The sequence below is a fragment of the Thermobia domestica genome, chromosome 4 (genome assembly GCF_964235325.1).
Source record: "Thermobia domestica chromosome 4, izTheDome1.hap1.1, whole genome shotgun sequence".
Taxonomy (NCBI): domain Eukaryota; kingdom Metazoa; phylum Arthropoda; class Insecta; order Zygentoma; family Lepismatidae; genus Thermobia; species Thermobia domestica.
In genome coordinates, this window is record NC_137457.1 from 310635089 (window position 1) to 310654364 (window position 19276).

General features: G+C 34.7%; 1 protein-coding gene across 3 annotated transcripts in view; it reads left to right on the forward strand.

The window, feature by feature from the left end:
- Nucleotides 1–13125, forward strand: part of LOC145684305 (uncharacterized) — a 62281-nt gene extending 49156 nt beyond the window's left edge. For 2 of the 3 annotated variants that reach the window (XM_081756482.1, XM_081756483.1), the window contains exon 2: nucleotides 10001–13125. In XM_081756482.1, coding sequence (XP_081612608.1) covers nucleotides 10278–11276 — 999 coding nt within the window. In that variant the 5' untranslated portion in view covers nucleotides 10001–10277 and the 3' untranslated portion in view covers nucleotides 11277–13125. The remainder of the gene's footprint in view (nucleotides 1–10000) is intronic. The other variant, XM_081756481.1, reaches the window with a different exon arrangement.
- The last annotated feature ends 6151 nt before the right edge of the window (nucleotides 13126–19276 follow it).

The window sequence follows — 19276 nt, forward strand, 5'->3', positions numbered from 1 at the left end:
ATACTTTATTAATTGAGTAATAAGGTTGGTTTCATTCTGTTTGTTTACATTCTCAAAAACACCGATCGCGGCGAAAGCGGCTTATGTCAAAGTAGAACCTTTACATCGGCGATATCATTTAACAACATACTTTAGGCAAAGTTGTAATAAGGTCTATTTTACATTTTATTAGTCCATTTGACGACGTTTACAAAGTATATTTTCTGGATACCTATTGGAATCCTTTTTATTATTATGTATGTACGTACTGATTAGATCCGCGAATAAACAAATCTTTAGCCGCGAATATAGGAATTGGGTCGCATTTTTTTAATCCGCGAATAGTGAAAACACGAATGAAGGAAGCGCGAATAAGGAGCTTTTACTGTATTAGCAATATTGAAACAGTTGATGTTACAAGTGTACCCCTAGTCAAGTGTTTTAAAAATCCTGTTTAAATTCTAGAATAGAAGGGAAGTAGTTCGAGCCAGATTATAGAAAGTTTTCTTTTTTAATATAAAGGAACGTTTTTGTCAATATAAAATTCTACTATGAAATGGTTGATAAAATCAAATTAATTTCCATTTTTCAAAGTTTCGTCACGTTTATTCGCCATATCCATCACTTTTATACAAAAAATCTAAAATGAAGAACGTTGACACTTATAAGAACAGATTTCTGAATTGAATACTTGAAACCACTCACGCTTTTTATACCTATTCCTGTATACAGGTGTATATATGTTCGGACATGTATATGCAGGTATTGCATATATTAAGAGGAATTGGGACCCGCGGAAATACGTAGGAACAATCATGATTTGATCAGGAATGCTTTAAATTACTGGAGAAGAGAAAATAGAGAAAATTACCTTGGCAAAAAAAAAACGAATGGAATAACTACACAAAATTTCGCAGACATCAGGGGTAATTTTCAAAATTTCTAGAAGAAAGAAACGCGATTTTTTATAGCTAGAATTAAGAAGCTTGGAGATAATAGTAAAAGTAAAAAGACTCGGGACATGTATAAAAGTATCAACGAATTTAAGAAAGGCTGTGAACCTCTCGCTTATATATTAAAGAAAGCTGACAGAATTGTTCTCACTGATACAGATAGCATCTTAAATTAATAGGATGATTTATTTCACGATTTGCTTATCACGAACCGAAAAGCTAACGGATTCAGCATCCAAGGAACAATTTCTATCGTTGATCTTATTACTCTATAGCCACCTATAGTTACTGATGTACTTCTTCAAGTTGGAATATAAATTTCGCATATTTTAACCCTTTCACTGTGGAAGGCGACGAAAAGAAAATTTCCCTAACCTGCGAATGTCGATTATAGTCGACGTGTTAAAATTTGTCTGTATCTTGGTTTTGTCGATTGTAGTCGCCAAAGGTTTTCTGGGTGATTTCTATTGTTTATCGAAAACAATAGAACACAAAAAATTGAACGGTACAACTTTGGCGACTACTCTCGACAAAGCCAAGATACGGACAAACAAATTTTAACATGTCGACTATAGTCGACATTCGCATGTTAAGGAAATTTTCTTAAAAGTCGACAAAAGACGACTTCCTTTGTGAAAGGGTTAATAGTCACAGATTCACACTATGAAACGATATCCACTTGTTTATCTTAGATATTGGTACAGATAACTCGTGTAATGCTGGGAGCTAGAGAGGCATAATTGTTTTTCCATATATAGAAGAGACACTGCATTTCAAAAGTTCAAACGTCTCTCCTGAAAAGTTAAGAATTTTGAGTTACGTCACTCTTGAAATAAGCAGGCGACATGTATTCAAGACCTTGTCCGCTTCTATGTTTGTGCTAACTAGCTTATAAATAAAAGTTTAAGATATTATCTCAGTGGAAAAGCGCCTGACTTACAAGCACAAAATCACGAGTTCGATTCACGTTTGGGACAAAACGTTTTAAGTATGTAATGATCTTTTTCTTAGAGCGTGAATGATTAGTTCAATAAACTTTCTTCCCGTTGAATGAACCCATTTCAGGTAGGCCTATGTGTCACCAGAGTTTCCTGGTTTGGAAAATTCTAAAGCTTAGTACGAATTACGGCACGTTGTAAGGGAAAATTGCTTTGCATCTATAATAATTATGTGAGTGATATTTGTTGCTGTAATCATGGGAGTAAATGTAGATACTGGAATAAGCCTATCACGCAGCTAAAGTTGTCTTTTAACATATTTCCTTTCAATAGTGTTGTAAATAGAAAAAAAACGGTTCGTATTTTTTTCAGGAATGTACCTTTTTTTAGAAAAAAAAGCCTCTTGTTTCTTTTCTAAATTTCGTTTTTTTTTTAATACTCATTTGTAATGCATCTTACGTCTATTTAAGTATGAAATATTTTTATGTAGGTGTAATCACCGTAAAATGCAACATAAATTAAACGCTAGATACTGATACGCTACAAATATTTTACAATTTACATAAATATCATACCTATTAACAATTCGGGTTTCAGCAGTTTTCATCAATATCAACTAAGAAATAAAAGTAGAAATGAAATTTTGTTTTTTCGTGAAATCAGGCTAAGTACGAAAATAATGTCACGAACAGTATAAAATTCCAATAACTTGTCTAAAGGTAAAAACTAATACTAATTTGCCTAATAGTATCTTTCTAAATGTCATATATAAATAATTTGTCGACTAGATATATATGATATGCAGAGCCGGCTCTACCATATATGCAACACGTGCATTTGCGTGGAGCGGCAAGCTTGGATGGTCCGGCAAAATCTGTCATAAGTATATTATTTAAATTAAATATTTCTTGCTGGAAACAGACTTCATGATGATGGTAGTTACATTTACTAAGCTGACCTTCTATTTGAATACTAAATTCATAAATTATGTTTAGGTTGCATTAGTTTAAGGCTATATGGACAATGCTAAAGCAAATGGTCGAATAAATCCGAGCACAAATTGCTTGATTGTTGTCAAATGCAAGAATTAAATTCTCGAATAGTAGTGAATATCTGTTCCATTTAGTAAGTTATCACAGTTTTGATATGAAACTAGTCTTGCTTTTGTCACAAACAAGTTCCTTATCATTGAAAATAGAAACAAGTTTTTTTTTAAAAAATGTTAGAAGATGTAGAAGAAAAAACAAGAAATAAAGATAAAAGAGCTAGTTGTACTGGAATTACAAACTGATACATTGAGATTGAAGCTCGATAGTGGATTCTATAAAAAGGATTACCATCTTTTCTCTGCAGGTGTGTTTACTTTATCTTCCACTAACACAATAGATTAATATTTAAAGAAGAAAACAGACACAACGGGATTGTATTTTTAGTAAGTATTTAAGCCTTTCTAAGTGCGACTGCACTTACCCTCACCTTTGTTGTTCATGCTGGAGTAGCATACTTAAAATCATGACTTTTAAGGTATGTTCTTTCTGGAGAAAGGGGGAGGCGGCAAATTATGCCAGGCGACAAATTGACTAGGACCGGCCCTGATGATATGTACATAAAAGCATGACTATAGAATGACTCAATTTGAAGTAATGCAGGGTGTTTCAAAATTAATATTAGGGGTTTGAAACTTTGTAGTATCTATTACAATTAACTTACAATTGTAAATATTATATCAAATGAAAGAGAAACTCAAACAGTTTTGTACGCACGCATGTACATGCATTGTTTCTTCTGTCTGCCGTTAGAAGGAGCAAGTAACAAAGATGGAGACTAGAGAGCAGAGAGCTTTTTGTGTTTTAATAAAGACTACATCTGTACAGTGCAACCGTCTGTATGAAGAATAGTAAGGAGACGCTTGCAGCTACGTCTTTATCGTTTGCAGTTGCATACAGGTCTAAAGTCTACAGACTACGGTTTACGTGCTAATTCCGCAAGTGAAATATTCCTGCATAACAATGAAGATTTTCTGGATCGTGTCGTCTTCAGTGATAAATCAACCTTTCACCTAAGAACTCATGTAAACACTCATAATGTTTGCATCTGGCCGTCAGCAAATACTCAGGAGATGGTACAGTTGAAACGAGACTCCCCTAAATTCAATGTGTTTTGTGCCATATGGCGGAAAGTTTATGGGCCTTTCTCGCCTATCGACTAGGTGTGTGCTATGTGACGAATGAATCTCTCATTGAACACTTGTAGCAAAGAATGTTTGAGGTGCTCTTTTACTTGATGCATAGCTTACAATTGTACGTAAAATGTAATAAGTACAACGAAGACTTAAAACCCCAAAATTTATTTTGAAACACCCTGCATTTCTCATCAACAGTGTTGGAACTAAGATGTAAAAAGGAGAGAAAATTTTCCTTATAAATTATTGTTTACAACGATATTATTATCAGTCAAGACTATAACTACAACAGCAGCACGAGTTAGTAGTAAAAAAATGTAATCAAATGTATACTCGGTGGCCCAGGTGGCCAAAGTGGCACACATGGGTGTCACTTGTTTAATCCGCTTCGGTGTGAACACTAATTAACATATCAGGATATTATTCTTGCAAAATATGGTTGGACTATAGTTTATCATATTAATTTCTTTTTCTTTTGGTGTCTAATTTCCTTCTCAAATTTCACCCCAATCAAAAATTCGAGAATTTTCTAATTTCGAATTTTCTTTACTTTTCTCCCAGTGTAGAAAGACATCCTTAAGACTTGCCAGGTAGATACCTCGGATGGATACCTAACTGCTGACATCAATTGGATGGGCCTGCGCGCAGTGTTGCCAATTAGGGAAATCAAAATTCTCCTATATTAGAAAAATTAGAAATCTTTCTTTATAAATCCCTATCTATACGTCCGAGTGCAAGATAACTTACGCCAATCGAACATTTGTCCTTACTTGACAAATACAAGTACAGATCGTTACAATGAAGTAATTAGGGGGCGCACGAAAAATTCGTATTTAGGTTCTAACCCTTGATTTTTCCAGTTTTTCCCTACTTTTATGTTTACCGTAATATATTTTTGGTAATTAGAAGCTTTGTTCCTTAAATATCGCCATGATACTTGTAGGGTATATTAGTGATGTACCAATGTTTAATTTAAGATAGTTTGCGTTTGTGTGGTAGCAGTGTTGCCAGCTACTGAAAATTTTAATTCCATATTTTAGGGGGAAATTTTGGAAAATTTATCTGTTTTGTCTCTATTATTTCCCTCTTGTTGGATGTATCGGAACAAGCGTACCAGTATCTGGAAGTCTCGTTTTTGCACTACGCAACGCACTATAGAAAGTTTCAATAGGATAATTAGGGGAGGTACAGTTAAAGTTTACGTTAGACCTTGTTCTCTAATTGGAAAGAAAACTGTGATTTTTAAAGGTAGAATGAAATACTTTTTATTGACATGCTTACTTTATTAGATATCTTCACAATACTTGTAGGATATACTAGAGGGATACCAAAGCTTATTTTAAGATAGTTGTGTGTGTCTGACAGTAGTGTTGCCAGCTACATAAAATTTTAATTCCAGATTTTAGAGGCAAATTTTGGAAAAAAAATTCTTTTTATTTCTAATATTTCCAGGGTTGGGTAATCACGCGTAAAAAAGGTTTTCTACGTGACGCGTAAAATACGCGTAAAAACGCGTAATTTACGTAAAATACCTAATATAGGTAAAAAATTAGAACCAGGTCTACAAATTAAAAGAAAATGTTCTACGCGCTGAGCTTTAAAAAACTTTTTCCTAAAATTGTATGAAATCTAGCTGGATTTTGCAAAACTTAATCCGTAAGCATAAACTAGGAATTTTTTTATTGGCTTTGTTAAGTAGCATTGTATAATACGGTTTGCACGCGTGACTGTTCAAAACCCATTTCATCATGTTTTATGTTTTAAACCCTCTGTATTCGAGAAAAAAATTATGCTAGAGAAGCCGTGGGAGAAACTATTGTGCAATACAACAACAATGGTAAGCTTTCAAGGTCTCCGTTTCTGACGACTCTCTGCAATGTCTGAGAAAAGCATCACGAACAAGTAGAGAAGTTTCTGCTGGAAAACCTTGGCCCTTCAGGAATAACTAGCTACCAGCAATATCGGGGAAAATGTTGAAAATTTGAAGAACTTATGAAGAAGGGACTTACAATACCACGCATATTCTGGTATTTCGCTACTCGGCAATATAAGGAGTTGTCAGAATTTGCTATGAAGTTACTGAACATCCTAGCATCTTCAGCGCAAATTGAAAGACTTTCCTCAAATTGGTCCTTTGTTCATAACGTCACAAGGAACCGGCTCAGCTTCGAACGTTCGAAGAAACTACTTCAAATATACTACACCTTCAAATTACAAGACCACTCAAGTTATGAATAAGAGTATTGTGTTCGAAATGTACCAAACTATAATGGAAATGGCATGTAACATTCTTTTTTTTTTTTTTAGAATTAAAATAATGGCTAAGTTGTAACTGAAATGATATACTCAGTGTTATTGAAACCAAGTGAAATATATCCAGTATTCGAACTAGGAAGGAAGACAAATTGTTTCTTTCCAAAAAAAAAAAACCGAAGAAACGAGTAGTTCTATATTCTGTTGAGTATTTTCTTCAGTTTTGTCTATTTATTATGAGCATAAAAACATTCTAAATTAAAAGTTCAAATGATAGTCAAGTGCTAAGGGAAGTAATATATTTAGTGTTGTTGTTGAACTTGGAAGAAAAGAGCAAAATAAATGAGTTCATTCCGAAAAATGTAGTATAATGTTCTGTTGGATGCTTTTATATTTTTTCAGTTGTGTGTGTTTAAAATGAGAATCTAATAACATTTACATCGAAAATTCAATATGTCCCAGTGCTAATTGAAGTGGTATATATAGTATCGTTGGCACGTGGAATAAAAGAAATCAGTTTATTCTAAAATTTAAATTATTTCAATATTCTGTTCAGTATTTTTCGTATCAGTTATGTGTGTGAGTTAGTGTGTAATATGAAAATGAAATCAGCCTAACAGTCAATCTCTTTTTCTTTTCTAATAAAAGTTTCAAAGTATAATGAAATGTTTCGAGTTTTATATTAAAAGCTGCAAAGGTATAACAATAAATTGTTATAATCAAAAGGTTACTTGATATTTTCAAACATATCCGAACCAACACATATTTTTAAGGGGCTATCCAAAATTATCTTTTATTACTATGATTTGGCATGAAATGATTACTTTTAAATATAATTTTTAGAATATAATAGTTTTAATGCTTAAATAAGAAAACTAAGCTTACAATATAACCGACTATTTAAAATGATCTTAGTTTCAATGAAATAAATATAGTTTTCTACGTCTGCGTAAAAAACTGGTTTTCTACATGACGTATATTACTAGTAAATTACGCGTAATTAATTTAAAATACGTAACAAGTAAATTACCTTGCCAACCCTGATAATTTCCTTCTTGTTGGCTACATTCGAACAAACGTACCAGTGTCTAACAGCCTTATTCTTAGCCTACACAGCGCACCATAAAAAGTTTCACTAGAATAATTAGGGGAACTACAGTTGAGGTTTATAATCAACCCTGCTCTGGAAATGGTGAATTTCTGAGGTACAATGAGATATTTTTTAAAAGTTCATGCTCGGTTTGTTATATATCGCCATGATACTTGTAGGATATTCTCGGAGTACTACGGTTTATTTTCAGATAGTTTTCGTCTGTCTGATGGCAGCGTTTCCAGCCAAAACAATTAATTCCCGCTATTATGTGAAAAATTCGGAAAATTTCCATTTTCCCCTCTATAATTGCCCTCTCACTGGCTACATTGAAACAAACGTACCACTACCTGAAAGCGTCCTCTTTGCCTTACAGAACGCATCGTGAAAAGTTTCAATAGGATAATTAGAGAGGCTGTAGCCCCAACATATTTGATTTTTGCTTCTGAGGAGTAAAAAGTGTCAAAATTTCATGTATATGACAGAAGTTTTTCTTTCCCTCTCTAAATGGAAGCCAGCGACTTTAGGATTTCACTGTACCTTGTCAACACACCAAAGACTTGTTTAGGTGACTTCAACCCATATAGCAGCAGTGGTGCTAGATACAAAGAATTTTGAAATTCGGTTAGGGAATTTTTTGTAAATTTTCACCTCTACATTTCCCGCAATAATTTCCCACCCGTTGGCAACACTTCAGTGCAACTTACACAAAAAAATAGCCACATCCATCTTCTAAAAAACAAGACCTTAACCATATCAATCGAATGAATAGTTTTTGAGCAATAAGTCACTAACTGGAAATGTAGGAAAACGCCGAAAATGACCTGGGGCAGAATGGAATAATCACACAATTTTGCTCGTATAGGTACAAAGAAACAAACGATTTGTAAGTTACGAGTGCTTCTCAAGTTCTGTTGATTATTTCAATTATCTGCAACATAAATCAATAAATAATAGTTGCCAGAAAAAAAACAGGTATTTGAAAAAAACATGAAAAAGAACAATGTTTTTATTGAATAAAACTTAACAGAGAGAAAAAAAAAACGTTTTTTTACAACACTACCTTTCAATATTTCTTGCAATTGAGTACGAATGTTAAACTGTTTTTGACAAAATTCTCATGATAATATCTCAACTGTAAATAATTCCCATGAGACCACGTTGTGCAAAGAAAGATCTTCCACTCATGTTGCCTTTAATCACCGTGGATAACATAACAGTGTCAGAGGTCCAGGATATCGTATTATATGGAAACCATATTAACACACACATAGGAAACGGACTCAAGAATTTTAAAACCAAAATTTAAGTAAGTTGTCTAGCGTGAGGTGAACTAAAAGAAAATGTACATCGCTATAGGGATAGTTGATCTCTATAATAGGAACATATCATATATTTTTATACAGAAAAAATGTCCTGGTGTTTATGATACTTCACGTTGCTTGTTCTAGTAATGCGATACGTCACGTCGCTTGTTTTAATAATGCGCATGGAAATCGTAAAATTTTTGTTCGAGAAAAATATTTGCAGACAGTTTAGTATATCCAAAACCGTTAAAATTACAATATACAGCAGCGTCATATTGAAGTAAGTTATATGAATCCAGAGTGGCTTCCATTAGACCAGAATGAAATGAAGCAGTGAAGGTTTCTTTCAGAGGCTATGGGGCATCGGGTTCGGTTAATCACAATATGAATGAGTTTCATATAGTACCAAATCAGTACTAATGTTTAACGTAAAGGATATATTCCCTTTCTTTAGTGTTTGTTATAACCTGGTAAAAGTACACAATGCAAATTCCTGCAAAAATTTAAACGAAATTGTATCCTCTTACAAATATCAACACTTTTTCGTCGTCAGTCATGCTTTGACGAATTTATGCAGAAGTTCCTTATTTGGTTCAAGCGGCCAAACAATTTTATAATGCAGTGGTAAAGGCGAGGAAGGAAGGTATTTCCAAAAGCTTTATTTTGTACATGAAATCCATTTCAAGTTTCCGTATTATTGGGATATAGAAATGTTGTATTTTCCTCACGATGTTACTCATATAGAATCACATTTTTTACTTCCCCAAAAGTTTGCTTAAGGAAGTTATATATGAAACCTTTAAAACTACGTAGATATACATAAAAAGTCATATACCACGAGATCTTCTTTGGTTTAAGAAATACATGGTAAAATATCAAAACGAATGTTTACTATCATATCTTATCACGTTGATATATTTCAACAGACGTAAAGATCTTTATATGGATTAAAATTTCATGTATCTCAGCATTCAGAGGATATTATAAACTAATAAAGATTGTTATACAGCCTAAAGTTTTATATTATATATAATTTGAAAAATTATTAATAAACACTAAACCCATCTACTCTTTATTTGTCATAATAACAGTGTTCGGTAGTTATCATTAAAACAGGTCCTCGTAATTACTAAAATTTATTCTGTATCAATAACACTTATAACGAAAGTAAGTTCTCATTATTGTTGTATTTTACATTTAAGCGTTTGTACTTCATTAGTCTTTCATATTATATATCTCGATTTCCGTTTCCTTATTTACTAAATTCCTTACAAGTTCCTTAATTATGTCCTTTGCAGAAAATACAATGTGTTTATTACACAGAAGAATTCTATTTTTCAAACAGATGTCAAATCTAATACATGCAAGACCCTTAACAAAGGTTTTGCTCCATCACATTTGGTAAGACAAATTTTGGCTAAGCAACAAATATTTTACACGTGCCAAAAATGTGGAAAGTTGTTTGCTGAAGAAACGTCTTTCGCAAAACACTTGTCAATACACATAGGTGAAAAACGACATAAATGTCAAATTTGTGGAAAGAAGTTTCTTTACAAATCTTTTTTGAATAGACACATGTTAATACACTCTGGTGGAAATCCTGAAAAATGCAAATTCTGTGGTAAGGTATTTCAACATAACCATGGTTTAAAGTGTCACATGTTAATACACAGAGATGAAAAGGCTCTCTTGTGCGAAGTCTGTGGAAAGGGTTTTTTTCAAAAATCTCGATTGGAGAGACACATGTTAATACATACTGGTGAAAAAACTCACAAGTGCAACGTCTGTGCAAAGTTATTCCGAACAACATCAGAATTCCGGAAACACATGTTAATACATACATTAATTAAGCCCCACAAATGCGATACCTGTGGAAAGGGGTTTAGTAATAAGTCAGATTTAGCTAAACACATTTTAATACATACTGGTGAAAAGCCTCACAAGTGTGATGTTTGTGCAACGGGATTTATTAGAAGGTCAGATTTAGCAAAACACATTTTAATACATACTGGTGAAAAAACTCACAAGTGCGACGTCTGTGCCAAGTTATTCCGGACTACATCAGAATTGAGGAAACACATGTTAACACACACATCAATTAAGCCTCATAAATGCGATACCTGTGGAAAGGGGTTTAGTAATAAGTCAGATTTAGCAAAACACATTTTAATACATACTGGTGAAAAGCCTCACAAATGCGATGTTTGTGGAAAGGGATTTATTAGGAAGTCAGATTTAGCAAGACACATTTTAATACATACTGGTGAAAAGCCTCACAAATGCGATGTTTGTGGAGAGGGATTTATTGGAAAGGCATATGTAGCAAGCCACATTTTAATACATACTGGTGAAAAGCCTCACAAATGCGATGTTTGTGGAAAGGGATTTCCTAGAAAGGCAGATGTAGCAAGACACATTTTAAAACATACAGGTGATAATTCTCACTCATGCAAGCTCTGTGGAAAGAGTTTCGTTTATAAATCAAGTTTGGAAACACATGTGTTAGTGCATACTGATGAAAACCTCCCAAGTGCAACGTCTGTGCAAAGATATTCTGAACATCCTCAAATTTGAAGACACATGTTCACACATACAGGTATTAAGCCTCACAGATGCCAAATCTGTGGAGAGGGATTCATTAAAAAGTATAATTTAAAAAAACATAATTTAAAACATACTGGTGAAAAGGCGCACACTTGCCCAGTCAGTGGAATTTGATTCAGTGAAACATCAAATTTCGCAAGATGTGTTAATCAACACTGGTAAATAAAGTCACACCTCTCAAGTTCGTGGAAAGGGATTTACTCAAAAATCAACTTTGGTAAGACGTGTTATTACACACTGGTGAAAAATCAGAGACATGTGAAGTTTGTGGTGAGGGATTTATTGAAAAATATTCTTTGGAAAAACGCTGTAACACACACACAGGTGACAAGCCTCACAAATGATAGGTCTGTGGGATCTTGTCTTTTATTTAGTATTGCTAGATTTCAACTTTCTGTAACCAATTTCAATCATATTGTTTTAACTATGTGCAATTAATTACTACGTATTAAAGATGTCTTGTTTTTGTTCAAATACATATAATAAACCAAACAATATTTCGTGCTAGGAAGAAAACATGTAGCCTGTTACAACGCTATAAAAAAAAGAATATTTTTCTTGATACCTTTCAGTGTAAAACACAAAATCGTAAAAATATGGAGCTGTACTCTTCTTGCAACGACGTCTTCAAGGTTTTACTTAACCTTTGTTCAACACCACAATGTTTGCATGTCATACCGTGAGGAAACCTGGACGACGAACACCGTATCGTTGTCACTATCACTTGATAAAACTAAAGCATGAGTGTTACTAAATTATCTTTGGAATATGCAATTCCTCAGAAGTTCATTACCAGCCGTGTATTGTTATTCCGTCTCTAAAAGTTTTTAGAGATATCATGTGTCAAAATGCTGAAATACTTGAAGAGGTTTTCTACTTGAAAAAGATATTTTACTTACGCATACAGTATCTTTTGGGACAATTTTTATTTTTACTCTTCTTTCTCGTAAATCATCGCAAAATCATAATTTCAACAATTTTGATCACGTCAAGCGCGAGCACTCGTTGTTTTATCTTGCGCCTTGAACTTGGGATTCATATTGTACTTGCCACTTAGCAGGAAACTCGTATGACGTGGGTCTGTAGCTAGTATATATTATGCGACAGAGACAAGGGTGATTATTGTTATTTAATCTCTCAAGATCAGTTAAATTACGGCATTTCTTAAATGTTATGGGTTTTGCAATACGAATAATCTTTTTCGACAAGGGTTATATAGTAGTCGTAATAAGTAAAACAAGATACTATTGATCTTTCTACTTCAGTGCTTTTTCGATCATGGTTTTCTCCATGAATTTTGTAACAAAAGGGTAATAAAGAGAGAGCTAATAAACAGTGGAGGTCAAGTGGTTTTGGAGGAACACAGTTGCCGTGCGGGACAAGTAACAAGTTACGGATCTTTCGTTTTAAACGTCAATTTGGAAGTAATCAGTGATTCGGACCGTAAAACCTTTCCTGAAGTTTTCCTGATTATATTGTTCTGCAAAGACAAGATCTAAAATTAAAGCGTTTTCGCCTTTTCCTAGCACGTCCGTGCTCGCCCACCGAGACATATGCAGGAGCGCCCTTCGAAACATCACATTTATAGAAAGAATTTTCTATATAATGAATGTTTACAGTTATTGTTCTACTGGTAAAGCACTCGGTTAAGTGCAGTGCATTCTTTACAGAAGGCGCCCTTGCGAAATCACAAAAAAAATTAATAAACAATTTTATTTATTCTACAGTATAGCAAAATTCAGTACCATAAATACGTACTGTTCATAAAAACGCTCGTAAAGTTTACAGTGCGCCCTGCGAAACATCACATTACAGATAAGTGGTGTTGGTTGGTTTTCGGTATACCAGTTTTGTATAGTATATTCATATAGTGGCTATTGGTAAAAAAGAACTGTGTCCTCTTACAAAATGCGGCCTTCGAAATACCACATTATAAATACTTTCTAATTCTTCTACATACCAGTTTGGCAATATACATTCATACAGTTCCTTCTCGCAGAGAACAGTTAAAGAGAACAATCACTTTTTAAAAAACGTGTACAAAGCCAGTAAAGGAATTATATGTATTTCTGTTTGGTAATATAATGTAGGACCTTTTTGTGCTGCTACTCATTTATTGCCAAGAAAGTTTGAAGAAACTAAGCACAATCGATATAGCGCAGTTCAAGCCTTTTAGGATTTACACATTTTGAGGTAACTTTTGGACTTTCACTCAAACAGATACTCCTTCCTTATATTCATCGTAGGATCACAGCTCATACCTCATTTTTTCACGATCGATTATACTTTCCAGCGGTATCACGTCGTTGTTCGTATTATACACCGAGAAACTGAAAAATCGGAGGAAACTGGAAATTTTTCGAAAAAAATTTTTTCGAAATATTTGCGGATCTCTGCTCCTGGCCTAGGCTCACATAGGAATCGATTTTTTTTAACAAATTACGACATTCTGTACGTAATACGTGTGGAAACGCTCATTCTTGTATTATAAAAACAGGTTGGGAGAATTGTTGAAAGTGAAAGTGAGGCATTTTTTCATATATGCCTCATTCTTATTTCATCTAAAATCATGGATCAAACGCCGTCTTCTTCAGCATAACTAGAACTTTCAATGTTTTCATTCACATGTCCATCTCACACACATAAACCGGAAAATCCAAAAATATACAGAATTTCTTTCTTAAATCACTCCAAAATAATCTGTCCCGGGCCTGGGTTGACAGTGATGTGAAGTTTTCGATGCAAATACGTTGTAACGTTCGTGAGACGTTTGCAAGATTTATATCTTCTATCTTGAAAACAAAGGGCTGAAAAAATTTTTGAAAATGAGAATTTAGTCTCTCTATCTCTCTCTCTCTCTCTCTATATATATATATATATATATATATATATAGATAGATAGATAGATAGATAGATAGATAGATAGATAGATAGATATAGATATATAAAAATTTACTGACATTACTATTTGGCGTAAAGTCATGGTTGAAACGTGGTTTTCTACAGTAAAGCGGTTCATTTAAAACGGTATCACTAACATGTCCGCGTCGTATACACGAAGCGGAAAAATCGGGAAAAACGAGAAATTTGTCTCGGAAAATCACCCCGTCGGGACACTTTCGGACCTCTTCTCCGGCTGCAGTTTCACATGGAAATGTCAGAAAAATTGCAGTAATACCCGAGCGTACACACAATCGGTATGCAAAGATCCAATCTGAAATCGCAAAAATGTTTTGGCTCCGCCAAATTCACCATCAGGCTCAAAACGCATCTGGTGTGTTCTTTGGTGCATCCTTGACTTGCCTAATAAAAATAAACCGGTTTAAATACCTGTTATAGGACCTAAATAAGCCGTGAAAGATGATACTACGACATGGTGACAAAAGTTACCAAAAATCCTTAAAAAGATAAACAATTCAAGATTTTTTTGAGTTCTTTATTTAACAGTTTGATTGTTCCTGTATGGTTTAGAGCAGTGTTCGATTAATCAGTGCCTATTATATTTCTAAAACAGCTGTATTGATTTATTGGTATATGTTTAGCTTCACTTTGACCAAAAAATTATTACAGGAAAAAATGTGTTACTCTCTAAAGACGTTTTCACAGTTTAGCTATTTACGTTACTGAACAATTTCGGTGGTTTTAATATCTCCGGTATATATACAGGCTCTAACTTAATATAACAAATGTCGAGAGGTTATTCCTGACATCGAGATAAAAAGAAAGTATAGATCAACTTGGTATAAAATTTTTTTGTACCAGTGTTTGATTACCCTAAAATTTCTCGGAGCAACGTAAAAACATCGATAACTCAAGGACAGAACGTCCATTCGAATTCCGGTCAAAGGGAATGGCCATTAATTTCAGTAGATTCCGTTAGTGTATAATCGGATATAGTGAAGTAATGGCGCAAGGGTTACTCCCAAATTAATTGGAGCATTCTTTTGAGTATTTTATCAGGCGTTGAATGAGGGAAATCAGAAACAATGAAGTACATGATTTCAACATTAAATATAATAGTGCATTGTTCAAGTTAAAAGAACACACAGAACTCGAAGAAAGATAGGTACATTACTGTGATTGATCTATTGAGTCTCACTACAAAATACTCTTGGAATGAGAATTTAAATAAAAAGACTTCTTTAACGTTTCACAGATAAATCTTCTGGCTTAATAGTAACGGATGATAAAAGAACGCCTTCCTTTTCAGGGTACGAGTGTGTGAAAATGTAAAATAACCAGATTATGTTTAGAACGACTTTGCCTACGAGTCTCGCGGCATGTAAAGAATCTAACACGTGTCAAAAATGCGCAGATCATATGTGATGAACCAGTGTACAAGGTTTTCCAAATATTGCGTGAATACAAATATTGCGTTGGGCAAAAGCAAGCTGCATAAAAGTGTTTCCTCCACGTATAACGTAATTCTGTGGAATATAACACTTCTTTGTACAGAAGCAACAAAAATGGACGAAGCACGAGATGTTGTACACGTTGCATAACGATACAAAGAAATGGGCTGGGTCAGTAAACTTGATTTATCAGTTAGGTGAATCAACTTTCAGGGAAACTTTCGAGGGGCTTTTTCCCTCCCCTGGTTTTGGCAAGCCACCTCTTTCAGTTGAGCTGCGAAAAACTACACTGCTATTGTGAATATACCAAAATGGTGTCCTTGTGTAGCCCACTCAAATTTTGATCTGCCTGGTGGTTCACGAGTCACGAAGACCCATAGTCACTTTCATTTATTTATATACTAAAAGAAAACCCGTTCTTCTTCGCACTGAAAGAATACGTTTCATTTTCGACATAAAGGGGAGGATTTGGATTTAAACGACATCAGAACTTTTACTGTTCGTCTCTGTGACCCCCAAAACTAGGTATTCGACACTAATATCGGTTATTTTCTATCATTTTTAAGTATCTCCATCTCCGCACGTCTAAGTTGCACCGTAAAGTGAAAAAATAAAATCACTCCGCAAGACCCGAACGTCATGTATGTTGAAAACTCGATTGAGATCGTCCAGGTAGTGCAAGAATTATTGATGCAAAAAGGTAGTGATTTTTATATATATACCGTATTCTCGCGTGTATAAGCCGCAATTTTTTTCATGAAAAAGCAAACGAAAATATAAGGTGCAACTTATACACGGGAATGATTTAAAATGCCTTAAAGATAATTACGGTATTAATTTTTTGCGTTTCTTGTACGGTATTTACCGTAGATCACAAGAAACACGTATAGAAAACAAATCCACAAGGCCAAAATCAGACGAAACAACAATTCCACACAGGAACAAACACGTTAACTCAAATACCGCTATTGTTGATTTGAATCAACAATTACCGGTAAACGAACAAAGGATTCCTCTGCGATAACAATCGCGCACTCAAGAGTTTTTTTTCTACGAGAAGGCAGTCTGTCTCGTGCGCTGCACCTATACGTTACGAAGAGCGGGTCTTGTGGATTTCTTCTAAGGAAAATGTCCAAACGGCTCGGCTACGACGCACATTTTAAATTGCAAGTTATCCGATTCTCTGAGGAAAACGGGAACCGAGCTGCTGCACGTCATTTTCACATGGATGAATTCAACATGCGACGTTGGAAAAAGCAGAAGAATGAACATTAAGTAACAAGGGGCAAGAGGAAAAGCAGGTAAGTATCCACATTTGGAAGAAAATATTTTATCTAACGTTAATGAGAATAGAAGTTCAGGTTATGCTGTTACAGTTGTTATGATACCGTTTCAAGCTCTTGAAGAGGGCCGTCGGTTGGGAGTGAGCCACGATTTTCGGGCAAGTCCTGGAGGTTGTGCACGTTTCATGCGTCGTAGGACAATAGTTGCTCAACGTCTTCCAGCAGACTTTGAGGATGAAATTTTGAAGTTTCAGAGATTTATTATCCGTAAGCGACAAGCCAATGGGTATGCGCTCTCCCAAATCGCCAATGCTGATCAAACACCCATTTACTGGGACATGCCTGTGTCTACTACAGGTGGTGAGAAGCAGCGATGTACCTTTATGTTGGCTGTTCTGGCAGATGGAAAAAAAAACTACCACCCTACGTTATCTTGAACCGAAAGACTCTACCAAAAGACATACCGCCGGGCATTTTTGTGCGTACTCAGGAAAAAAGATGGATGGAAGAGAATCTGGTGTTGGACTGGCTAAGAATGGTGGGCAATAGAAGACCTGATGGTTTGCTGAAACCTAAGAGCTTGTTAGTTTGGGATAGCTTCCGAGCTCACGTGACTCCTTGTGAAAAGCGAAAATTAAATGAGTGTAAAACTGGCATAGCTGTTTTCCTGGGGACCTTACCTCCATGCTTCAGCCCCTTGATGTTACTGTTAATCGCTCCTTTAAAAGTTCATTCAGGAGACTATAAAATGATTGGATGATTGCAGGAAACCGACTGTACACTAGGGAGGAGTGAAAAGAGGCCAAAAAATTTTTTTTCGAAATTCGATTTTGGATAGGGGGCAAAAGTTGCATCATATCGTAGTACTTTACCATGCAAAATTTCAATTCTCTAAAATATTCTTTAGCAGGGGCGCAATGGGCCCTAAGTTTGATAGATTTTGAGAATAAATACACGTTTATTATTCATTTGTGTAATTATTAGGCAATTCTTCTCTTGAAGGAGACTATAATTTGAAGGTGTTAAGATTCGTTGTCGTGTCCAGGTGAATTTCTAAAGCTATCAAAGTTCATATTCTATGTTACAGCTACGTCAGTATTAGATTGAATGTTTAATAAATTTCATTCACGTCTTCAAGCAAAATACCGCGACTTTATCTGAAAACTAGTCATGTATTTTCTTAAGTCAAATTTGGAACAAATAAAGAAATTTCTCGTGGCTCACATACTCACGAAGAACATTCACTAAGTATTTTCACTAATCTTTCCACTGCTTGCGTATAACATGGAAACTCAGGGAAATCAACCAACACTTGTACTTTCTTAAGAACATATTTCCCGCAATTTATCATCTGTAATATGAGTCAGTATTGGCGGTTCTGTTGTTACACCCATTTTAGTTTATCATTTCTGTGTAATTACTAGCCTCGAAGTTTAACACTGGCACTTGGAAGGAACGAGTTTCACAATGTTACATTGTTTTCTGGATTTGAAGATTTTATCGGCAGCAAGGATTCACGTTGCTGATCTGTAGTCACCAATCATGGCAATAAGAATATTTTCAGAATTCGAATAGAATACATTTCTGGAAATTACTTTACTGATAAAAGTTTTGTATGTTTCTTGGGTCAAGAACAAATGTTTAGCTACGTATTTGGCAAGATGTTTCAGTTTTATGCTGAACCAGACTGGTGCATATACTTTTACTACGAACTTTACGAAAGTTTAGAGCTTCTCTCAAGAATTTGGCGTATATATACATAGACGCAAAAGTCTACAAGCCATTGTTAACTAGCGAGTATGCGCAAGTTTCCTAGGTTTCTTATCTGCTAGGTTTTTATCACAGCTTCCTCTTATGACAGATTGATATATTTCATACAAATATCTTTGATCATAACTGAGATGGCGCACGTTTAGGTATGTAGGGAGTTCTGAAGAAATCTTTCCGACGCTGCACACTGGATTCGTCTCTCAATTCACCAATGATCTGCCAATATGATCAGACAAAGTACCAGTAGATACATAATGGATTTCTTTCAGTAAAAAACGTAGTAGTAGTTCAATGATGTGCAATAAACGTATGCATCACTGCAAGGAACTCTAAATGGTTTTCGAGCACTCTAATCAACTCAACATTAGTATTAGTACTATCGCAGCCCATAGCTACCATATCTGATAGGTTCACATTATTTTCTTGTAATTCCCGGCAGATGGAATTAGCAGTATTCTTTGCTGATGCTGAAACTGTCAAAGAGACATAGCTGAGAAATTTATTACCCGGTTCTTCAAGGACACAATAATGTTCTTTCCTCTTCATATCTCTATGACTTCCGGAG